The sequence below is a fragment of the Perissodus microlepis genome, chromosome 15 (assembly GCF_051167445.1).
Source record: "Perissodus microlepis isolate ML-2025 ecotype Zambia chromosome 15, ASM5116744v1, whole genome shotgun sequence".
Lineage (NCBI taxonomy): Eukaryota > Metazoa > Chordata > Actinopteri > Cichliformes > Cichlidae > Perissodus > Perissodus microlepis.
This window is the reverse complement of record NC_140475.1, coordinates 16,714,334-16,739,671: the sequence shown is the minus strand read 5'-3', so window position 1 is coordinate 16,739,671 and position 25,338 is coordinate 16,714,334. Positions and strand designations below refer to the sequence as shown.

The 25,338-nt window shown below is 39.2% G+C and overlaps 1 protein-coding gene across 3 annotated transcripts; it reads right to left on the bottom strand.

The window, feature by feature from the left end:
- Positions 1–548: 548 nt before the first annotated feature.
- On the bottom strand, positions 549–6,539 carry katnbl1 (katanin p80 subunit B-like 1). 3 transcript variants are annotated; one of them, XM_084952483.1, is made up of 10 exons: positions 6,370–6,537; positions 5,687–5,814; positions 5,511–5,548; positions 4,520–4,784; positions 4,279–4,394; positions 4,134–4,184; positions 3,643–3,732; positions 3,263–3,367; positions 1,708–1,801; positions 549–1,134 (listed from the first exon to the last, which is right to left on the bottom strand). In XM_084952483.1, the coding sequence occupies exons 2-10, from the start codon at positions 5,798–5,800 to the stop codon at positions 1,102–1,104; spliced, it is 906 nt and encodes a 301-aa protein (XP_084808609.1). In that variant the 5' UTR covers positions 5,801–5,814; positions 6,370–6,537; the 3' UTR covers positions 549–1,101. The 3 variants fall into 3 exon arrangements, with proteins under 3 accessions (XP_084808609.1, XP_084808607.1, XP_084808608.1); XM_084952481.1 differs by having other exon boundaries at positions 549–1,801; positions 6,370–6,539; XM_084952482.1 differs by having other exon boundaries at positions 549–1,801; positions 5,687–5,811; positions 6,370–6,539.
- Between the last annotated feature and the right edge of the window lie 18,799 nt (positions 6,540–25,338).

Here is a 25,338-nt window from a genome sequence, read left to right as displayed (position 1 = left end):
ACTTCAAAAAAAACTTTATTGTACAAACCAGAAACGCCACTCGCTCGTTTTTGCACAAAGATTCCCTTTTATTCTTAAAACTCAAAATGAAACTCATTGAAAATTTAAATCGAATTAGGAGGCAGAATAAGTATTTTCCTTGAAGGTTTCCCACGTCAGTACATTTTTTTAATTTTGAAAAAGACAAAAATAAATTATAAAATAAATCATTTTTCCGTTTAGCAATGCAGCTTTGAAAACTAATCAATGTTTAATAAAGATTAAAAAAAAAGAAATAAAATCACGAGGTCAAATTAACGCTGCAGGAGCATGTTTAAAAACTCGTTTAGCCACTTTAACTTGGTGAGCAAGATCTTTTTACTTTTATTGTTACTTTGGCATTCACTATTCCAAAACGGTATTTTCAAAATTTTAATGAGCTTAGCCAGTTAAAACGATAAAAAACAAACAAACAAACAAAAAAACTGTGGTCTTATTTCTGCTGCAGTTTAACAGGACATCATCCCAGTACCATTTGATAATCTGGAGACAAAAAACAAACAATAAAATTGCATTTTTAATTTATTTAAAAGATGATTAAAAGAATCACTTGTTTTTACATTTTACATTACACAGTCAAATGTCAAAGGAAGAGGCAAAACGAAAAAACAAGAAAAACGAGCTCTAATAACTTAAGACTGTTGCAGATTCAAGTTCCTTCTTCCGGAGAACTCAAGATGCAAAACATCAACAACATCCACAAGTGCATCTGCATTCCATGAAAGAGAGTGGTGTAGTGAGAGACAAAGACCTTGGCACTTCATAGAGCGAAATTACACCCAGTCTCATGGAGGTCCACTAAACATGCCCCTCAAAAAAGACAATCCACTTCAATGTGAAGCAGTCATTTGCTGTCCAGGAAGGCTCTCTTCGCCCTCCCTTCAGAGTTTCCAGCTCAAACGTGAGGGAAGTGTTTGAATTGTCAAGTTCAGTCCCAGTTAAGAGGTTTGAGTTTGAAGTAGCAAAAGCAACTGGTCTATTTCTCTTGCACCATTATCAGTTCGAAACATAGCCATGATTGACTGTAGTGGTCACATCCCAAGAGTGCTACATTGACAACTGTCAGGGCAGCTGCAACAGATAAGCCTCGATGCCCTGCAACACAAAGCAGAGATAGCACATGAGAAGTCGTCCGAGCTAGTAAATGCAGATAAACTCGATCACTCAACACTTTAAACTAATTTGATGCTGATTTGACATTTCAGCTGCTACAAACATGTAAAAATTAGTGAATGCATTTCCTTTTAAAAGATTTAATAAAACAAATCTTTTGTGGTTTCATTTTCTTCTCCTCCCACTATAAAACAGGATGTGAAGACTGAAAAAGATCAACAACAAAAGCTTATAGTGGATCTGTGTCTTTTCTTTTTAGGATGGGAGTGGTTGGCTGAATCCACCCAAGATCAACAGAAGGTGAAATAACAGCAGGAGCACCTGTGGAGCCTGAAAACAGTTCTGCAACAGAAATATCAGTGTGACAAAACACTCATTTCTAAAAACGTTAATGCAGCTCTATTATATATTTTTTTATTTACTTTTTACAAGAAATCAATGTGGTACTTTAGTATAAATGATCCATACAAAACAGTAGCGGTCTTCACTCTGACCTATATCACGATGAAAAAAAAAATCCCTTATGAGGGATGGAACAGTTGTAATGTTTCTCACCTTTGCCAGCTCTCCCGTAGTTCCTGGAACCAAACATAATCGGGTTCCTTCCTTCCACAAGTCCTTTAGCCGCTGCTTCATGACTTCCATGTTCCTACAATAAACACACAAACATTACTGATGGTGATGACTGATAATGATAAATAACCTTAATTAGCTATAGTTATTATTCATTCATCACATGACTGTAATTATTTGATTATTTATTTATTATTTTCTCACATTCTGTATATTTGCATTATACCTATATTGGTATTACATTCATGTCCTGTGCATATTGATGATATCTGATTTCTGGTTAGAGGTTAACTGCATTTGGTGCCTTAAACTTGAACTTGTAAAATGACAAAGTTTAATCTAATCTAATCTGATTTCATTACTGATCCAATACATGGAAAGTGCAAAAGAGATGCAATCTTGGCACAGTCTTCGTGGAAATGTTTAAGGATACCATTAGGGCTGTGCGATATGACCAAAATCTCATATCCCGATATAAGTCATCTATCGTCCCGATAATGAGATAAATCACAAAAATTTAACATTTTCTGTAAATTCTGTGGATCTCGGGCAGCTCGACTTGCGTGAAGTGTTTTAAGCTGGGCTTTGTGTACCTGGAGTTGAGTGTTTTAACAATGTATGTACATTTTTAGACATACGTTTTAACAGCCGCCGTTTTCTTTGTAAAAATTTATTACATGGCGTGCTGCGGGGAAAACCCTGTTCTAACGTTTGAGTCTAAGGTTTATTTTTTAGCACCTGACGGCTCTTTTTTGCTTCTCATCCATAAATACTCTGCATACTCTTTCACGTGATTCAGTTTATTTTGAAAAGTCTCAACAGGATCTTGAGCTTTATTGTGAAAGGTTTATGTGGAAAATAATAAAAGCGGACACACGATGGTTTTACCATCGTTGTTGCTAACGACAACGCATAAAAGCAGGCACTCATCCGTCCGTAGTGTGGTTATATTAAATATAAGAGAAAGAGAGAACTTTAAGAAATTAATATAGCCACTACAGTGACCATCAAAACGATGAAAAAATATTGCCATAAACACTTTATTTTGCGACACCACAAAACAAACGATAGCGTAAAATGAAACGATAGATGTTTTTAATATCATCATCCAATATATATCGTTATATTAAACAGCCCTAGATACCATCATCTTCTTGTTTTTAAACTGCCTATGATCCAGCATAAGGGCGTGCCTGCCTGGATGACAAATGTTTAGAAAATGAAAGCAAGCAACAGGATGTTTCCTGTGACAACACAGGCAACTAGCATGCCTGAATTCAGCAGATTATATTCATAAGACCAACACAAAAGTGAATAGCTAAAAACATTTACTGGATTTCAAATATGCATCTTAAAAATTTAATATCTGTTGGTTTTATCCCCATGCATTCTTTTTTTCTTTAAATTGATCCAACTTTCCAAGATTTATTTAGAATTACTCACCAGACAGTGAAAACTAGAAAAATAATAAGATTTTAAACATCCACATTAAAACTCTGGATGTTGCATTAGGTTTATTAAAGCATACAGGGCTCACCTGTCTTCTGCACAACTGTCCTGCAGTCTTTTTTCAGTTCTAGAAAGTTCTGGCCACCATTTCCTGATGACGGATTGAACCCAGTGTAAACCCACAGTTATCTGTCTGTCAGAAAAAAAACAGTTAGTTGAATCCAAAATGTTATTACATATGAGATTTAAAGGTCAAAAGAATTTCTCGACTCCTTCAAGAGGCTTTAGCTGATCTCTCCTCTGTTCATTATCTATTTATCAGACAAGCTTAAACTTCCCGGAGGAGAACACAATCATCTTTAGGTTTATAAACGACAAATCTAACTGCTTTAAACTCAGCACACCTTCATATAATGATCAAGAAGAAAAAAAAAAAGATAAATATTATTAGAATGAATTGCCACTTACTCTTCATATTTACTGGTAAGGATCATTTTGACTTGGGGCATGAGGTCAACACAGCAGCCAAGTGACAAACATGGTGCTTCTGTTTGAAGGCTGATGAGAGAGGAGATAACACAAGTTCAAATAAGGTGATCGTCAGCAATCAGGCATGAAGAAGAAAAATAAGAAAAATGGCCAACATGTCCACCGCAGAACAACAGAAAAATCTAACAAGCTGTCAGAGCTGCACGATGTTTGGTTTTCACTAGGCCACCATGCTTCAACAGCTCCATATAGGTATCATGGTGCGACTATGCATGCTTGTATACTGCAATTTCAGAATTGTTACCAAAACATGACTATTTCCTGCTTCACAAATTATTGTCTTACAAACTGTATCTCTTGGTATATTAACAGCTGACTGGACGAATATGCAGCACGGTCACTGGAGGTAAAGCTGAAACACTCAAAAGCTAAAATGTAAATAAACAAACAAAAAAAATAACATTACTTACTTGTTTGTTAAGACAGGTAAGCAGTCAAGCAGCACACCTGTGTCTTGAATTCTGGGAAACCACAAACATGTGACGTGAAGATGACAAATTGTGAGCAATTACAGAATAAACAACCATCAACCAACAGTAGCCACAAGTGTTTTACCTTATTAGGTAGGCCACTAATTCACTTGCACTTTTTCGCCATAGTGTTAGGGCTACTTTAAGTCGAAGACTTCTTCCAAAAAGAACCTGAGTCATAGCTTCATGGTCCTTTGATAGCTATGTATAGACAAACAATGAAAAAAAATGGAACTCAGTGTTTTCAGTGTTGCAGTTTTCAATCAACAAGCCTTCATATTTCATATGAAATAAAAACAATCAGTTGCTCGAGCTCTGTTTCTCACCTCAGCAAAATCACTGTACTTGGAGCTGGCCCCCGCCATCTTGGAGGCCTCTGCAGAGTTCACCGGAAATCCACAGCCCCGGACATCATCGGAGCAGGTCAGCTCATTTTCCTTGTTGGCCATGCCGGGGTCACATAAACGGCCTACATCTGATGATTTGCGGTGCAGCTTTACGCCCACCTCCGCCAATCCACAACTCTTTCTTTTGCAAGATGTCGCCCGCTTCACTTTTCCTGGACTGTGTACTCTGTAATGCACCTGAAATCTGCCAAATGGAGAAGTTGATATTGGCCAGATGCAAAGCAGTCACAGGTTAAAAAAAACATAAATACAAATTAAAGCCACCATGATAACGGTTAATGGTAAAGGAAAGGTTCTTTAATGGTTCAGTGACTGGTTGTACATCCACACTAACATGTTTTTTGTGTTGACATTTGTTAATTTTAAAACCCCTAAACATCAAGACTTTGTTTCTGCCCCTCCAGTCAACATCATTTCCCAGACACCTATGTTTGCTTCTTTATCAGTCATAATTATGAAGCCAAAATATCACAGCCACTCTCACATACGTTCTATGATTTAGTGCTTTTCGTGTGTATCTTTTCCATGGCGTCATACAGTGACGGCTCCCAGTAGCCCTCTAATATGTTGCTGTATTTGCTTTGCGACAGCTCCCTATTGTCACTGATCCAAGCAAACAAAAAAAAATCTCTGGTCTTACTATTTGCTTTTGCTTTTCCTTCTTCAATATATTTTCAAAAAACAACTAACCCACTGCTTCTTAATTACACCAGTACACAGACCCAGTGTGGGTGAGTGGTTAAGGTAATGTGTTTACAGAGGGTTTAGTACAAAAGGAAATTTTACTTTCATATTAAAACAGCTTAAAAACAAAAAACATATTAGTGTGGATGCAAGGATGATCGGTGGGAAACAGGCAGTGAGTGATCATAATTTGATGAACCCCCTCAGATGTGGATCAGAGACTCACCTGTCTTTATCTAATTCTTCCTTATTAATAATATCCACCTAAAACAAAAGGATAGGGGATGAGGCCACTACTGCTACAATGCCACTGAAGTGTACTTCACAGTCACCAGGATTTAAAAGACACATGGGCAGCTGTTTACACAATTAGTCATAGTATTTCCCATTATATCCTTATACCTGCTTCATATTCTTCTCAGCAGAACTAGGCACGCTGGGTCGCAGAAAGCCATTGGAGTTTTTGTGGTTGACCTTCAGGACTTCTCGTTGCCAAACATGCTTACCAGCTGCCATAATAAGGAACACTGCTGGAGAAACAAATTGGAAAATAATTAAGAGGTATAAGTCGAGGCTAAGGAGCCAAAAGCCAGGACTATGTTGTGGCACAACTATGAATAGGCCAGCTAAATGTCAAGAGCATACGCTCCCAGATGTAACAGTTTGACTCAAATTAACTCAGTGAAACAAGATAAACTAAACCAAAATGCTCAATTTTAGTTGCAAAGGCGTTAGCTCCCGTTAGCTCGTATGGCTGAACGTCGCAAAAACATAATATGCTGTAAAAGTTAGGGCTGTAAGTTTGCTGCTTTGCAAGTGTCAAAATAAACGATGACCAAAGAGGTGTAAAGTTGCATTTCGTGACGCCTCCCATTAAAATAAATGTCCATAATCTCATTGTAATGTCTAGGTTAGCTTTAACTGTTAGCATTTAGCTCAACTCACAAGACAACACGGGAGACGTAGAAAGCAACAAGCTGGGCCGCTAGTGCGAGCTAGCTAGCTGGTTAGCCTTGTGAACGTATGTCTTCGTTAAAGATAAAGTTGTCACTTTTGACATGTACGCCCCGGAGTTGAATACCAACCGATTCATTTTGTGAGGTGTTATGATCGCTCCTCAGATGTGTAAAATCCAAAACGTGAAAAACTGGTTAAACACTAAAGCAACTCCCTCTATGCACGATCGCAAGCGTTTCACAGTTTTACCATTCAAATGAATACACCGCCGGTGCGTGAGGATTGTGGGATTGATTTTGGAAAAGAAAAGCTGCAGTTTTAGCGACGACTGCCGGACATTACAACACAAATTTGTGCTGTGGCGCCACCTGGTGTCAAATAGTGTGATACAAGAATGCAGTCTTGCAGAAGCTGAAATCTTACACCACTAACTGTGAAGTACATATACTTCTTTTTAAATTATTTCCATCCTTAATGAGGATAAATTTAGAAAAAAAATCACTGTAAATTTTAAAAAAAGAGCTTATAATTAGTATACTGTTGTTGGGTTACGTTACATTTTAACCATCACAATGGAAAGGGAAAAAACCTGGATAAATGTGGCATTTTTCCATCTTTACTCAAACCTAAAATCTAAAAATACTTAACTTGACATCCCCAGACCTGTGTAGAAAGGCTGGAACCACTCATGACATTAAGAAAAATATATTTTCTTGAAAAACTGGAGAAATTAGCAATTTCATTTCAAGTTTCACACTTTGCAAAACTTATTTAATTAGATTTTACCTGTATTTACCTGTGTAGCATGTACATTTCTGAAAGCGTCCAGGCTCCCACAAACAAATGTGAATCAACACAAGCACTGCTTTAGTTTAGTAAAAGTAAATGCATACATACTGTAAAAACTATAACAGTCTCTAAGACTGTAATTTTCCTTAAAAGTATGCCAAAAGTGTAACTTCCAACATGGCAGCCAGGATGATGGCCCAAAGCCCAGTTGAAATAACACAATTGGTATCTCCTCATTGTATGGACTACGTGTGCGCTATATTTAGTGAAAGGTGGGTTATAACCATTCTACTATATGTTTAAGCCATGGTTCTATCTGCGAGTCAAAGCCTAACTTTATTTATACAGTACACATTTTCCTTATGAACCGAGTTTTATTTGCGACTATGCACTCAATCATTTTCCACTCCATTGATTAAAAACAGATGACTTTTCTGAGGTGTTTTGATGGCCATGATTAGAAGTGTATTACTGGAACAACCTTGCTTTCTGTCATTTATGAGAAATGCAGTTGAACCTGTTATCCATTTTTGCATAGTTGCAAATTGTTGCAACTATGCAACAATTTGTTTTTCTGCAGATGTCTACATTATACATTGTGATTAGCAAGCCAAAGTAAAAGAAAAAAAGTGGCTATGAAAACAGGAAGAAGAGAGGAGAGAAGGATGAGTATACACCACTTTGGATTATATGACTGTTGTCACTGACTTTGCTGATGAAGTTCTGATTGCTGAGCAGTTTGTCTTTGTGTTTTGTTAAAGGATTGGAACACTATCACCACTTATATGTTAAAAATATGCATTCATACTGTAGTCCATTTGTTATATATCTAAAAGCTGGTCCACTGGAAATTGTGATTGAATTCTATAACTGAAAGTGCTTGTTTGTTATGATGAACTCGTCCAGTCAGTCTGCTTGGACCTGTGGTTAAAGGGCTCCTCTCATTTGTTCCATGGTTACAGACATTACATTTGCCTTTATGTTATTTCGCAAGGCTCAGTCTGTTAACCATAACTTAACCTTACACTTCTTGTTAGTTTTAGTTGCTGTTGATGTAAGGTTGCTTCTAGTTAGTTCCCTTTTGTGTTCCTTTGTGTCCCAGTCTCATCTGTGTTCATCCTTCGTCTTTCTGTGCTCCCTGGTCCTTGTGCGTCCCTCCCCCATGTCAAGTTAATCGTGATTACCCGTTCTGTTGTGTCTTCCTGTTTTATTTTGCTAACTGTAGTTCTGTGTCTTGTGTTTTGTTTACTTCCCCTCCCTCCTTATGTCTGTAGTTTCCAGCCACTCTGTCCTGTCTCTGTTTCCCTCTGTTCATTGTTGCCGTGCCCCTTCTGTTTGTGCATTACACAATTGATTTCATGTTCTGTCCCTTGAGAACTACAATTGGGTCTGCCACACAGCCATTACATGACAAATAGGTGCTGCACACAGGCTATTCTCACAGTATGCCTCATTTTAGGCTGAGCGAACACTTGGTTCTTCTGTTATTTTAATAATTTTAAAAACAGGGAAAGTTTCCTGGCACATGCCGGCTACACTGAAAGTCAATGAAAATGCCAAGAAATACAAAACAATTTGAAGTGATTGAAGAATATATGTCTTGATGGAGAGGTAATTTTCTTGGAATTGTACTTTCTACGTAGGCCCTGAATGGTCATTGAAAAGGTGAATGAAAATAAAAAACAATGCAAATAACTTACTATGGCTGGTGCTGTCAACCACTCAGGCACCACTCAACTCCTCTTGCAGTGGCACTGGAAACAACATGCTCCACAATTACAAGGAAAAGGTGTAAAAGACTGGAAAATCTCTAGAAGGTATAATAGGTTTGCGTAGAATGCATGCCAGCGCACACTGAAAAACCTGCAATGGTCCAAGAGTCTGCTAAACCATCTTTTGCCCAGACAGCCACAAAAATTAAAATGCCTGGTGGCTGTAATGGTTGATCATGTCTAGGAATCAAAGCGCAGCTGCATGTACCAACCCAAACATACCAAATCTTGGAAATGTTTTGGTTTGTTTTCATTTTTGAGAGAAACCGAAATGAATGTTCTGTTAATGGACATGAACAGCCTCCAAATAAAATGTTCCCGTTGTCTGACAAAGGCTTTAAGTAAATTTAGGCAAATCTCTGGTAAATTTCTTATACACTTGTAGTCTAAAAGATTCAAATCCTCTTTAGGTATTGTTGCGAAATCAGTTTTACCCCGGTTCTTTTATTCGTCGAGGCATCCAGAGACGGCACCGGAACTCAGTAGTTATTTCACAAAACCTTTATTCATCTTTATTCATCTTCATTTAAGCATGCACTTCTAGAAGGGAAGACGAGGCTGATATCCCTCTGCAAAATCTTCACCCCTTTGTTAGTTACAGCCAGTTTTATAGAAGCGACCCCATCATAAAACCCCCATGGTGTGCTGCAAACTCTGTGTGTCTGTGTGTATGCACGAGCACGTGAGTGCCTGTGTGTGCGCGTATCCGTATGCCTACGTGAGTGCACGTGAGTGACTGAGTGTATGCATGTACCTGTGTGTATGTGTGAGTGTACGTGAGTGAGTGTGCGTGTCGATGTGTGAGTGTAACAGTTTAAGCACTGTGTGTGCGTGTCTCTGCGTACGTGACTCCCTGCCGATCATAAAAGTCCATCTCCCTTCCAGACCACAGTTATCCAGTTACAAATGTTGAGACCCCCACCCAGGTATCCTCTGGGGAATTTCCACTCAGCATTAACTCCTCTTTGTCTTACTTTCACAGTTCAACTGGGGGAGGGTCTCCTAAAATCTACTCCTAAGTTCATGACACAGTCAGGCATTTATTTATATCCAGGGCAGTGTCAGTGTCTCACAATTCTATATCCTATCTAACACATTCCTAAACTCTAAAATAAGCTAAACATTCCTACAGTATCCAACAAAAGCTGTCAATATTCAAAACAATAGTCTCTTTTCTCATGCCTGTAAAAGCACTAAGAATTGGATCAAATGTGTTGTTTTGACAGTTTTCAGACTGAATGCTAGCTTAAAGCGTTGGCTGAATGTAGCGTTTGTGCTGCTTTATGCTGACTCTTGTTTGTCTTCTTTTAAACAACCCTGCAAACCTTTGTGGCCCCACATGGCCTCTGACTTTTGCCCGAGACAAAAGTAAATCGCACAGTAACAAGTCTGAGCTTTAAAACGGAAGGATTTGCATTTGGTGGATTTGCATTAAATCTTCGGAAACTTTTAGGGTCTTACTAGCAGGGAGAAAAGCTCCTTCAAGTATCGACCCATTGTCTTTTCACATTTGATTCTTATCAAATAAGTATCAACGTAGGCAAAAGCTGGAGATAATTCTCTACTTTGCAGTGAATATGTAGCTGTTTGTGCTATTGCATCCACGCCATATAAATTACACAATGGTGGTGCTGTAACATAAGAGCAGGGCAGTCTTGTGAGCAGATGTTAGCTATTAAAGAGAGCATTGTCTCAGTATGAAACCAATTATCATGCAGATGTTTTAGCTTAAAGACAAGGCTGATTTGATTATTGTAACTGAGCATCACCAGTAATGCAATTTAAGCCTTAACAAGTTAGGGAGGCATTCTTTCTTTGATTATTTGAGCGAATAAAATGTTATGTAGAAGCAAAAACAATAAAATTTGCAGACTTACGATATATCCTAATGTTCATATTCAGAACATTAGTCATACACCAACATCCATTTGAAACCAATTATTTATACATTAATCCACATTTCTCAAAAAAACCCTGAACTAAATTATTTACAGCAGCTTCACTACATGAATCTGTTCATTTAAATCATTTTTTACACTGTGAAGGTTTATGAACTGTATAGGATCAGTCCACAGAGAGAACCTGAAAAGCCACAAACTGTGTTCATTTCTGTCCTCCGGGCCTTACTGTAAACATCATTTTGGAAAAATGAGTTCGAGATAAACATGTAGCACTAAATCAGATTTTCTCAAACAAAGGTAACCACCCACAAAGGCAGTAAGAGTATTATGAGATTTACATTAGCAAGGAGGGATTTACATGACAAGGGTTTCTCCAGACAAATCAGACTGCTTGTTAGAGTCTGCGGGTGTTAGAAATTTAAGCTGGAATTTGTCTGAAGTGCAGAAAAATACCCTTCATATTTGTGAAAGGCTAAATCTCTCTTAGCAGGATGTGCTTATTGCTAAGAAGGAGGCTTGCAATAGCGGAAATCTTTGCAGTTAGACACAAATGAGACTACACGGAGAGACTCTGGCTCAAATGCATTCCTGGGCATCAATTAATGCCCTTTTGTGAAAAGCTGCTGGGTTTGTCTTTTACACAGACGGTGTCCTTGTGCAGCAGAGTGTGGCACACCAGGTTATGGCATTAGTTAAATGGGCTTGTAACTCCCAACTTCTTAATTTTCAAAGTGAATGATTACTGTTATGATGAAGTATATTTTACTCTAAACCCCACCACTTGTCCTACACCTAACCATGACGTTTTAAACGCCAAAAAAATCTAAGCAGCAAATGGAACCAAAAGTAAATTCTGAGTAAAATCAAACAAATCGGTAAATGAAAAAAGCAACAAAATAAAAAGCTTTCAACTGGATGTAAATTCCTTTCTGGCGAAAGGCTCTAAACAAAAATGAAATCTCTTGGCAGGAAATGCATCGACTGTGGCTGAATTGTTGTTCTAATGATGACAGTGTTTGTCTGTCTGTGAATCACTTTGACCGAGACTGAAATAATAAATAACCTGATATCCATGAACTTTGGTTCATGCATCCATGCTGCCAAGAGGATGCATGCTAATAAATTTTAGATTAACAGTGGTTTATCTCCTAACTTTTTCTCCAATGTCATCAAGTGGTTTACATGTTTGGTTTTTGAATGAAACATCTCTCCAGGACTGGATAAACATGTTGACATTTTATACTCAGCCTTCTCACATTAGCATTTGCCTCCTCAGGTAGCTTCAAAGCACCATAAGGCCGCACAATGGGTTAAAACCCAGGTGGGGTTTTCTATACAGACTTTGCATGTTCTCCTAGTGCAGGTGAATTCCCTGAGTGGTTGGTAAGTGGTTTCTGGCAACCATTAGAGGAATTGTGTTGCAATGAGGAATGCTGTGCTCGACCAAAAACATCTTTGCAATTGTTTTGGTTGCTAGCAGGTTGCCGCGGTCGGTAGTTTGATACCGATTTGTCTGAAAACACTTGCAAACTAATCACTAACACAACAACCAGTCATCAGCCAGGAGGTCACTGACCATTGACCAGTTTCTAGACCTGTGTGGCTGAGGCCTACTGGCACTACTCTTCTTTGCACTGTAAGGGGATGGATAGGCTGGAACAAAAAATTTGCATAATATCCAATGTCTAACCACGTTTATCTGTTTTACATTCAAATATCAGGTTAAACTATGTAAACTATGGCCTGTGATAAGAGTGAGATGTGATATTGTCTAAACAGGGAGATATAGTGGATATTTTTAGACAGTTTCCTTGAGACATTTATAGAATGTTGCACTTGTCTTTTGCATGAAAAGCTGATTTGCTTCTTGCTGGGGACATAGGTCACACCATGCTTTTTCACTGCACGTGTCCTAATTTTTTTCATTAAGAGGTAGAGCTGGAAGAGGAAGAATTGAAAACTGGAAGTGTCTGTTTCAGAAATGGTCAGACAGCCTCTTTGAAAACATACACAATTATCTATGAGCAATCAAAGTCACTTTAAAGCATGCTAAAAAGTAACAGTGAAAGTCTGCAAAGTAATCTGTTGTTATCTTATTTTGTCAAGTGAGAAAGAGGCCATGCTACTGAATACACTACTCCACAAAAGCCCTCAGATCAGGGAATGAAAAAACTCTGGCTGCTGGCCTTGAATTTACTTGTAGCCATCAGAGCTTAATGTTAGTAACTGTGTTCAGGTTATGTAAGATTATTTTGAGAGGTGCTTCACACACAGCATCTCTGTTCTCACAGCAGCTCTTTGCCCCAATGAAGAGTTCAGCGTCCCCGTCCACAAACCACATCAAAATGATGCCAGAGATGTCAGGAATGGAGTGATGGTGGTAATTTCTACATTTTTGTCACATGATTCAGTGACAGATTCCCCGGACAAAGTTTACGAATGTCTCGGGCAAAGCTCTCAGTGCTCTGACTCATCAGTGAAGGGGTGACGTTCCCTGGAGAATTCTAATAGCCCATCAAACAAATAAAATTCAATCTCCGATGCTCTTCCTTATAAGTCTATATTTACACCATCCTCAAATCTACTTCTTAGGTAGTGAAAGAGCATATTTAGAGAGATAGAAAGAGACACGCTGATGTCATTTTTACTTCATTATTAAAGCAATGATACCTAATTTGGTGTGGGACTGTTTCATCCTTATTCATGGACTTCATAGAATAGCACTTTTTCAATTCCAATTTTATCTTTCAAATTTTAAAGATGAATACTTAAAAAAAGCCTTTAATCTACAAAAAAATAAAAATAAATATAAAAAATTTGAGTTGTTCTACATAAATGTTTGTAGAAAATGCCCCAAACCTTTGTGATTTCCATTCTGCTCCTCAATCACTGGCTTTCTCAAGGTTTCTACCAAAACACATGCATCAAGTGTCTCAGTTTCTAAACATCCATAGGAGGCAAAAAAGCACAAGTTGCATGTTTATTTTACGGTATAAGAGTAAGTCATCATGCAGCCTGTCTGGATTTGTTTTCTGCCAAGTTTGTTTGCAATTTTAGGCTTTAGTGCTGATTTATTTGAGCCTTTAGTCTGCAGGGGAGGTACGTTTGGATGAGTGGCTGAGTTGGGACATAGGTTGCAGGTCTCCATGTAGGTGGCCCTTTACAGCAAACAGATGCCCAGGGTATTAGCTCTGTCATCTGTTGAGAGCTCATTCCAGCACTAGATGGCAGTGCGTGTCTGTAACTGCAGGACATCTGGGTGGGTGTTTTGACAGAGAAGGTTTGCTGCCAGCTACGGTGAGATCAGATCATTCAGTCCACCTCAAATGGTCTCACAAAATTTTTTTTGCACAGTCACATGACTGCCAAAGTCTGTTCCACTGAAGCCACAACGATTATGCAAAGAAAGTCACTGAGTGCACAGAATGAAAGAAGACGCTCACATCATAACACATACTGTAGAAAAGGTGGTCTGATGTTCTGTCTCACATGATTTATAAGGCTTTAAGATGCCTTTTCTGGGGTTTACACCCCAACAGGTGGTGTTTTTAAAAATAGAAAAGCTTTTGCCTGAAATTTTTTTATGCAACCATAAGTGTTTTTTTGCAGGGGATTTCGATAGATCAGAGTCAGATTTCATTCATCTGAGCTACCTAGGTGGGAAAACCTGGGTGTAGTGAAGTGTTTGTTCATTCATCTGACTCTATATGATCAAAAGAAACATTTAATTCTACATTCTCATTGCTCACTCTTACTATGTACACACTGTGCACTGTAATTATGTTGCTGAATATCAAGTGCTTTTAAAGCGTACACCCACATGGGTGTTATTTAAGGCTGAGATTAGTGTCAGGATGACATTTGGGGGAGCTATGAAAAGAATTTAATGAATTTAACAAACACTAAGCACTTATAAGAATAGCTGAGCGCCATGTGGCTTGTGCACATGCTGTCCACATAAATTGAGTGCAGGTGAAGCTGGCTCTGAAAGCAAATCCCTTCCTATGCGCTCCCATGTTAAAAAGTCAAACTTTAGATCAGAAATAAACACACATTAAGCCTTAAAGTTAGGTAAATATGCTAAATATGCGGCAACAGTGCTAACCACCGTGCCACCGCACTGCCACAAACAGATGCCCATATTTAGCATTATTCACCTAATTATCATTTGTGCATCTGTGAAGCAAACACAGTCTATGGTAACAGCTGTCACTACCTTTACAGGGAGTGCAGAATTATTAGGCAAATGAGTATTTTGTCCACACCATCCTCTTCATGCATGTTGTCTTACTCCAAGCTGTATAGGCTCGAAAGCCTACTACCAATTAAGCATATTAGGTGATGTGCATCTCTGTAATGAGAAGGGGTGTGGTCTAATGACATCAACACCCTATATCAGGTGTGCATAATTATTAGGCAACTTCCTTTCCTTTGGCAAAATGGGTCAAAAGAAGGACTTGACAGGCTCAGAAAAGTCAAAAATAGTGAGATATCTTGCAGATGGATGCAGCAGTCTCAAAATTGCAAAGCTTCTGAAGCGTGATCATTGAACAATCAAGCGTTTCATTCAAAATAGTCAACAGGGTCGTAAGAAGCGTGTGGAAAAACCAAGGCGCAAAATAACTGCCCATGAACTGAGAAAAGTCAAGCGTGCAGCTGCCAAGATGCCACTTGCCACCAGTTTGGCCATATTTCAGAGCTGCAACATCACTGGAGTGCCCAAAAGCACAAGGTGTGCAATACTCAGAGACATGGCCAAGGTAAGAAAGGCTGAAAGACGACCACCACTGAACAAGACACACAAGCTGAAACGTCAAGACTGGGCCAAGAAATATCTCAAGACTGATTTTTCTAAGGTTTTATGGACTGATGAAATGAGAGTGAGTCTTGATGGGCCATATGGATGGGCCCGTGGCTGGATTGGTAAAGGGCAGAGAGCTCCAGTCCGACTCAGACGCCAGCAAGGTGGAGGTGGAGTACTGGTTTGGGCTGGTATCATCAAAGATGAGCTTGTGGGGCCTTTTCGGGTTGAGGATGGTGTCAAGCTCAACTCCCAGTCCTACTGCCAGTTTCTGGAAGACACCTTCTTCAAGCAGTGGTACAGGAAGAAGTCTGCATCCTTCAAGAAAAACATGATTTTCATGCAGGACAATGCTCCATCACACGCGTCCAAGTACTCCACAGCGTGGCTGGCAAGAAAGGGTATAAAAGAAGAAAAACTAATGACATGGCCTCCTTGTTCACCTGATCTGAACCCCATTGAGAACCTGTGGTCCATCATCAAATGTGAGATTTACAAGGAGGGAAAACAGTACACCTCTCTGAACAGTGTCTGGGAGGCTGTGGTTGCTGCTGCACGCAATGTTGATGGTGAACAGATCAAAACACTGACAGAATCCATGGATGGCAGGCTTTTGAGTGTCCTTGCAAAGAAAGGTGGCTATATTGGTCGCTGATTTGTTTTTGTTTTGTTTTTGAATGTCAGAAATGTATATTTGTGAATGTGGAGATGTTATATCGGTTTCACTGGTAAAAATAAATAATTGAAATGGGTATATATTTGTTTTTTGTTAAGTTGCCTAATAATTATGCACAGTAATAGTCACCTGCACACACAGATATCCCCCTAAAATAGCTAAAACTAAAAACAAACTAAAAACTACTTCCAAAAACATTCAGCTTTGATATTAATGAGTTTTTTTGGGTTCATTGACAACATGGTTGTTCAATAATAAAATTATTCCTCAAAAATACAACTTGCCTAATAATTCTGCACTCCCTGTATTGTATCGCTCCACCGTCTTTCCCAAATATGTTTAGTTCTGTTTCTTTCTGACCAAAATGTCAAATCTGAGCGCTCAAAACAACAAACCATAAACTCTGGTGGATGTCATGATGGTTACTGCTTTCTTTTGTGTAAAGAGCTTTTAGAAAATGATGTCTTAACACTCTCACTCCCATCAAAGTCATGTCTAGAACTGGATGTTCAGCATCATTTTAATTTTAAACCTTCCACATGTTTGCAAAGAGAAAGTACAGCATAATTTAAAGGTTATTCAGAAGATTTATTTTTATAAATCTGTGTTTACATGTTGGCTTTGCTTAATTTAACCGAACTATTTCTTCTGCCAAACTGAAACAGAAAAAAAAACATGCATAAAAGAAGCTATTGTGTGTGTAGTTGTGGAAGAATATTTGTGACAGTGTGAAAAGAGTGAAAAGACATTCATCAGGCACGTGCAAGATTTCCTTAAGGTGCGGATGTCTGCCATTACCATTTACAACAAGGTCAAAGGGCAGTGTTTTCAGTAATTAAATTACATTACAGCACAGCATGACATGGGTGATAACTCAGAGCCCTCCCTGAAACCATCCTGTTCTAGGCATCCTAAATCTCAGGTGTCCTTTTCACATTTGACCTTTGACATCGAGCTATCACTCATCTTTTTTACCTAAACACATTGGCTACTTTTAATTTATCCATTCCACTGTATCTGCTTATTAATCTAGTAGCTCCTGAGTGCTGCTGGGGAGTATAACATAATCAAATGCCTTGATTAGGAACAATAACCCTTAGATTCAGTATGTGAAACACAGGCCTGGCCAATAAAAATGCACTTGTGTACCTTCATGCCATGTGCACAGACCAAATGATGATAAAGTGCCCCCACACTTGAAGGCTAAAAACACATTCCGTAGGATGCGCGGACCATATGGTTGCACTGAGGTTCTCTTTATATTTGTTCAGCCAGAAATGTATAGGTTGATTTTGTGGGATGTATGTTTTGGCTTGAGGTTTTGTTCTCAGCTTTGGTTATTCAAAGCACAGACCATGAAATTACATGAACTGTATGTGCTGTGACTCTCAGATGGATCACAGTAAGTCATACAGTCATGATAAAAAAACAAAAACTGTAATGCTGTGATATCAATAATGTAGCGATACCATGTGCCATATAGCACACACAACAATGAAACGAGCCCAGACACATCTCAGACTTGGAGCAGGGTGTCAGGCTCTGATGGCAATTACATAAAAAAGGAAACTGCATCAACAACCTCCAACAAAGCACCGTACTTTACAAACTATGAAAGAAAACTGCTTCTGGTGAAGGTGGAAACAAAGCGCTTATTTCACCACACAAAAACACACCTTACCTCTTGCCCAGTGTTGATATACTTGATATAGTCCTAAGAATGAAGGCTTTTTATAGTCTTATTAGCCCATGATAGCATCCACTACTTTCATTGGAGAAAATACTTAAATTGCACATAATATGCCTTGTTAGTACAGTAAAGTAATTCAAACTTCAGTATGGTTCCCAACTACTAGCCTGAGAGGTAACAGTAGAGACGGCCTTCACTTTAAATTCATTACATGTTCTTGATACTTTGCATTAACTTTACACACATACAGATGTTTGAATTAACAACCTGCTTTCACTGGGATGAGCCACTAGCCTTAAGCTCTAAAGGTAGCAGGAAAAAGTGGTCTTATTGCCACTTAGCTTCCCGTTTTTGTTTCCCCCAGCTTGCTAACCTGCAGGCCAAAGAAGAAGGCATGCAAGGGTGGCCGTTTACAGGAGGTTAGCTGTCTAATTCCCAGAATTCAGGAGTTAAGTCACTATTCCACACAGCTATATACAGCTTACTTTGTATATGGGTGAATAGAAATGACTACCATCCCCTGAAAGAGAGATTTGCTCCAATGACTACACCGAAACAGTCTTTAATTTTAAATATAGGGCAGCAAGAGGGTGTTGGGCTGTGAAGCTGATGCTCAGTGTTACTTTGGCAGTCAGGATTTTGCTTTCTGAATATGTGTGCGGATATATGAATTCATGCATGCATCCAACCATGCATATAAACAAACTTAAATATAGCAGTAAATTGGTGGGAAAATACACAGAATTACAAATAGAGTACTCAGAAAATGTTGAACACTGTACCTAAACAGTGATCTACAGTACATAACAGTAGTTATCATCATATATTGTATCGTTACCTAATAGTAGAGTAAGGTGTCATTTCAGGTAACAGCAGGTAGACTGTTTTGTAGCATTTTGCTGACAGGTTTTTTAATATCTATGTTGCTTTCTGAAAAGAGATCATCCATAGCAATTGGCGACCCTAAGTTAATAGCATCTTTTTCTTCAGATGTCAGGAAAGCTCAAAGCTCATTGATTTTAGAACGCTCATTAAAAAGTCATTTAAATTGTCACAACCCAGTGGTGCCTCTCCTCCTGTCTTGTAGGCCTTCCTAGGAGCTAAAATGGGTGATAGGGGAGAATGTTAACTAATGGAGTTCATTTGGGTCTTCCAGCCTGACCGAAAAAATTACTAATGTGCTCACATTCTCTCATTCATTCAACTTTCATTTACTGTTTTTATTTATATAATATCCCTATTAGAGCTATAGAGAACTCAGGCCAATGCTTTGGTTAAATGTATTGAGCCATATTTAAAAATTTTGTTATGATCTTTAATTTGTACCAAGTTTATTTTGTAATTTACAATATTAGATATCAATTAATCCTGATTTTGTGAATCCAGTTTTTTTTTTTGCTGTTGTTCTAAAGTGTACCTAGTTGTTGTGAAGTGGTGTGTGTAGTTGGGCCAGCATGTATAGATTTTTTAATACTGATTGCATTAAAGCTGCCTCCTAAAAGGCCCGAGTCAGAAACTGTATGTGCTGCAGAAACAGCGAAGACTTCGTTGGCTTAGTTTTATTACATTATAAATCCAAGTTCTTAAATTTGATTGAATTCAATATTGCTTGTCCGTGTCCTTGTGGGTGTGCGATATTAAAGAAGCTTGAGTAAGCTGACAAGTAGACTGCTGTTATATGACTTGAAGAAATAATCAAGGCAACTCATGAGTAATTTCACTGAGTAACAAATTATTCAACCACATATGTTTTATTCCTCGGAAACAAGAACAGAAGACGGCCACACACAAGTTTCTCAAAATTGCACCGCTGACAAAAATAAATGACTGTAAATGTGAGAGCAAAACGAAACAGTTCCCGAGTTTATTCTTTTTTGCGTGTCTCACGATGAAAGCCCGTGAGGCGTTATATAATTTCCTTGCATATAACAGTCTTTATTTTTTGAGTGCGGAGGTCTGCAAAAGCAATAAAGAAGATTCATGTCTGAGTGGCTTTAGAGGTTTTAAGCAGAGGCTGGTACTGTCAGAGGTCTCACCTCCACGAAACACTACACTCACTGCTTGTGGTTTGAGTGTGTATGTGTGCGCATGCCTGTGTGTGCATGTGCTTGCCTCACAAAACACATACGCTATTTGAAATAAATTTCCATTTGGCATTTTTCTGGATTCCTCCCACTGGTGGTACGTGCCTCGCCTGACAACTTCACTGGGTCTCTGGAGAAAGTTACCATCTGCACATTCATGTACTAGTCTCTTTGGCTTGGTTAATTTCAAATTGGAGGAGTATTTAAAAGACTGACGTCCAAAACTGATATCCTGTGAGAGTCAACAACCAATCCCTCAACTCTTCGGCCTCATGGAAAATCACTTCACAACACAACACACATGTGCATGTCATAGCCAGTTCAAGCATTTCTAATCAGTTTACTTTACTGCTAAGGAGCAAGACGCTGTTTGGAGAATACACGCAGGAATGTTTGAATACAGTAATTTGATAATGCATCCCTGTGTAGGTTCTCATCTTACGATAAACAGTGGATTCTTTTAACAACATCAACAATATCAGAGTGGAATACACAAGCAAGGTCATCGCACTCGACATTGGTTTCCATTTAATCACTATAGCTCCCATTTCTGTATGTGTGTTGAATGCTTGGAAAAAAACTTAAACCTAACAGTAGCTTGCAATTAACGCCACTGTAAGATCATTGCTGATGACATATTTTGTAACATAATCGAAACATTTTGTCAAACAAGATTTAGCCACAGTGTTCCGTCAGACTGTGAAGTCAACCTTAGCTGCAGTCCCAGCAGATCAGGTGATGTTAAAGCCAGCACATGTCACCTGAGACCCCTATATGCTTCCAGTTGACAAATCTAATATTGGGGGTTTGCAGACATGTGAACATTAACCATGTGAGGTTATTTTCTGCCATTTTATGACAATCATGGTGACAATGTATGCTCAAATGAATAAGACCTCAGTCACACAGGCTTAGAGACTGGTCTGTGACTAACTGGCAACCACTGTTTGTGAGGGAAAAATTTGTATTTCCTGACCGGTTGTGAGTGTTTGCTTGAAGTTGTTGGGAAAATAATTGATAGAAGGCCCAGTCAGACAGGCTGACAGACTGGTCAGTACCCCCGGCAAGCCCCCTGTGTAAAGGGAAAAATGTGCGTTTGCACTGGAAAAAAACCCTTTGAGATTGGTTTGGTTGCTAGCTTATTTCTGTAGTTTGAATGGAAGTGACGGACTTGACTACCAGTACTGGCCGGATACTCTCTGTGCTGAAGCGACACTGAAAAGCGGGTCACAAACCAAAAGATGGCGACTGTTTGACTTCAAAGTAAAAGTTATGCCCTTTGAACCATGTTGGCTGTGCAGTTGGCACAAGTTGAACTATCTCCATTTCTGGATTGCTTTACCAAGTTGTATCACCACTAGGCTAGTGGTTAACAATTATAGACAAATATGAAAAACTATAGGCAACTGTGGCAATCTGCTCACATGCAAAGTATTCACCAGGACCACTGCCACTGCCAACCATGTGAGGCATACACATGGTACTTTCTGAAACTACCCTCAATATGGCAGACGGCAGTTGTGCAACCTCATTAGGGAGGTAAGCACTCAATTCTCCATACGTATCATGTCTGTCTGTGAAAGGGAAAGGAAAACAGAAGACTATGGAACGCAGGGGTGCTGTAGCAACTCTGCAACACTTTAAACGCTACTCCTCTCCTTATTTTTGTTCAAAATGAGCAATTTAGGAATTTGTGCAGGACAATCCCAGTAGTGGTTTGAGCATCAGGTGGTCGTATTGAACTAGTCTACATAGGATTGCTGCCATTTGATTGCCTGACTAGATATTTGTGTTAACAAGCAGTTGAATAGGTACGCCTAATGAAGTGGCCATTAAGTGTACACAGTCCTTAAGTGGCTCTAATGGGTATAAAAGAGGAAGTCAAGCACTATACATAACAAGTGGCTGGTTCAGCAAAACTTTAGCAGTTCATATTTTCTTTCAAACCTTTAATTGGGACTGTTTCAGTTACTAAACCATTACTAAAATGGAAAGTCATTATATCTATATAATGATACTTCCTGAAAACAAACCCAGTTTAAACTTAATGGCCTGTTTACTCTTGGACTTTTACAGAAATGTGAAAAGTTTATTTATTTTCAATAGTGTTTCAGCTATGTGTTTGTTGTAGCAAATTTCCTTCCACAGGACATAAACTCAACTGCAGTTAACCTGTTGCATATTATCCATTTGTCATTAAAGACTCCAAAATCAGTTTGATGGATGACAGCCCACGAACATTCCTCCATCATGCGTTCTCTCCTCCTCGGTACTGGGCTCTCACCAATGTACCATCCAGCCATGCTGGACTGCAACAAGATTTCCACTGCTCTCTCACTCAACCTTCAATTCTCAAAGAGGGCTAATTGGACACACCTGGGAAAAGCACGAATCACGGGCCACTTCACCAAAAAAATATCTGACTACAATTTAAATCAAAAGGCAGAGATAAAGGGAGTAAATGGGGGAGAGGGGGCACACTCAGCAAATACAACTATCAGAACACGCTACAACTTCCCATGCAGAGCTAAACAGCTCTGTCAATGAGCCACAAGAAAGTATCAGGAACAGACTGTGACTTCTGCTGGATGGCGTGTCAAGCCATGAGAGTGTCTGGATGAGAAGTCTTTTAAAATGTGTGGGCTGACACTTTGCCCTCCGAAGCTGACCAGGTCGCCTGCACATTGCCCTAGTCTAACTCTGCGTGCTGTCACCACCAGCTACTGGTCAGATGACGGCCCAGCCAATGACTTGGAACTGAAAACGTAGCAACATGCTTGACATATGTGAGAAACCTGCCTGTGGCTCTCTGTGGTGCTGGAATAACACTCTGCAGAGCAACACATGAAAAAGAAAAAAAAAGCACTCACAGTCACGTTCTGAACAGCATGCCAGGCATTCGGCCCCATAGGTTGGAAAGGTCAGCTGAGAGAAGTGGTAAATGTTTCTTGCTGCTCTTTAAACTGTCTGCTGGAGCGTCTTTAACTAATGATAGGGCACAGAGTTAGAATACCTCTTATAGACTAATACCTGCAGTGTACTAGATTGGGTGACAGTGGATTCCATTCACACTGCACACACTAGAGACTCATAATATAAGTGATAAACACTTTCATATGCACAAGGTTAAAATGACACCAGGCCACATTCCACTAAGCCTAAATTATGGTTTGTGGCAAACACTGGCAGTCTTCTGCTGCATCGCTGCGAGCTATGCTTTTCAGAGTTTTACATTAGTCCAAGCACGTGTTTCAAACCAGCAGCCACTAAAAGAAATAACTGCTTTGACTAAGATGGAAAAAAAGAAGAGTGAAGCAAAACTATTATAAATGATCCTAGGCATCTTTCTTCCACTCTAAGCTGGTGGCATTCAGTCTCGGAGTTGGGAAATTTACACAAGGTCAGAAAATAAATCTAAAAGAACACAAGAAATGTCAGAAAATAAACATTTGTTACATAAAGTGTTCTCAACTGAATACATTTAAATATGGAGGCTGCAGCAAAGCACACAACCAAACCACAATTTGTAATGTACTCACATTCATAGAGCACTCTTTCCTGTCATTAACTTAATAAAATTTGACTTTGCCTTGCACTTGGTGATGTAAGCCACTTGATTTTAAAAGTGATGGAAACACATGAAATCAATGATTTGGATGAGTGAAAGAATACTTTCGGCAATATAGTGTAACTTGAGCTGCTGAGTTCAAGTTCAACCAGAAATCTTACAATGTCTGCCAAATTATTAATACATTTTTTTTAATTAATATTAATGAATTATTATTAATATTAATAAGTAGCAGGAGCAAGCTTCACCATTTCAGAATCACCAAATACCCCAACATGTCTTTGGACTGTGGGAGGAAGCTGGAATACCTGGAGGAAAACCCACTCAGGCACAAGGAAAACATTAAGTTCAACAACTGCACACAGAAAAGCCCCAACCAGGGTTTGAACAGCAAAGCTGCTTTTTGTAAGACAGTGATAACCACTCTGCTACCCTGTCACTCAACAGAAGCAGCAGCAAACAGAAGAATAAATAAATAAATTTTACATATATATATATATATATATATATATATATATATATATATATATATATATATATACAGTACTGCTGGGGTATCAGCAAGTAAATGTACTGTATGGGGTGAAAAGAAAATCTCTCTTGCTGCAACAAAAGCTGATTACCAAGTGGAAAAAAAACCTGCTGGTTAAGGACACTTACTACAGGGAGTGCAGAATTATTAGGCAAATGAGTATTTTGTCCACTTCATCCTCTTCATGCATGTTGTCTTACTCCAAGCTGTATAGGCTCGAAAGCCTACTACCAATTAAGCATATTAGGTGATGTGCAACTCTGTAATGAGAAGGGGTGTGGTCTAATGACATCAACACCCTATATCAGGTGTGCATAATTATTAGGCAACGTCCTTTCCTTTGGCAAAATGGGTCAAAAGAAGGACTTGACAGGCTCAGAAAAGTCAAAAATAGTGAGATATCTTGCAGAGGGATGCAGCAGTCTCAAAATTGCAAAGCTTCTGAAGCGTGATCATCGACCAATCAAGCGTTTCATTCAAAATAGTCAACAGGGTCGCAAGAAGCGTGTGGAAAAACCAAGATGCAAAATAACTGCCCATGAACTGAGAAAAGTCAAGCGTGCAGCTGCCAAGATGCCACTTGCCACCAGTTTGGCCATATTTCAGAGCTGCAACATCACTGGAGTGCCCAAAAGCACAAGGTGTGCAATACTCAGAGACATGGCCAAGGTAAGAAAGGCTGAAAGACGACCACCACTGAACAAGACATACAAGCTGAAACGTCAAGACTGGGCCAAGAAATATCTCAAGACTGATTTTTCTAAGGTTTTATGGACTGATGAAATGAGAATGAGTCTTGATGGGCCAGATGGATGGGCCCGTGGCTGGATTGGTAAAGGGCAGAGAGCTCCAGTCCGACTCAGACGCCAGCAAGGTGGAGGTGGAGTACTGGTTTGGGCTGGTATCATCAAAGATGAGCTTGTGGGGCCTTTTCGGGTTGAGGATGGAGTCAAGCTCAACTCCCAGTCCTACTGCCAGTTTCTGGAAGACACCTTCTTCAAGCAGTGGTACAGGAAGAAGTCTGCATCCTTCAAGAAAAACATGATTTTCATGCAGGACAATGCTCCATCACACGCGTCCAAGTACTCCACAGCGTGGCTGGCAAGAAAGGGTATAAAAGAAGAAAAACTAATGACATGGCCACCTTGTTCACCTGATCTGAACCCCATTGAGAACCTGTGGTCCATCATCAAATGTGAGATTTACAGGGAGGGAAAACAGTACACCTCTCTGAACAGTGTCTGGGAGGCTGTGGTTGCTGCTGCACGCAATGTTGATGGTGAA

Bases quoted from the DNA above. Each gene is read 5' to 3' on its own strand.
- katnbl1 (XM_084952481.1), bottom strand. From the start codon at position 5,800: ATGGCAGCTGGTAAGCATGTTTGGCAACGAGAAGTCCTGAAGGTCAAC. The intron at 4,395-4,519 runs GTGAGAAACAGA...GTCTATACATAG, and splicing joins AGTACAGTGATTTTGCTGAG to CTATCAAAGGACCATGAAGC. The intron at 3,368-3,642 runs GTAAGTGGCAAT...TTTTTCTGACAG, and splicing joins CTTACCAGTAAATATGAAGA to ACAGATAACTGTGGGTTTAC.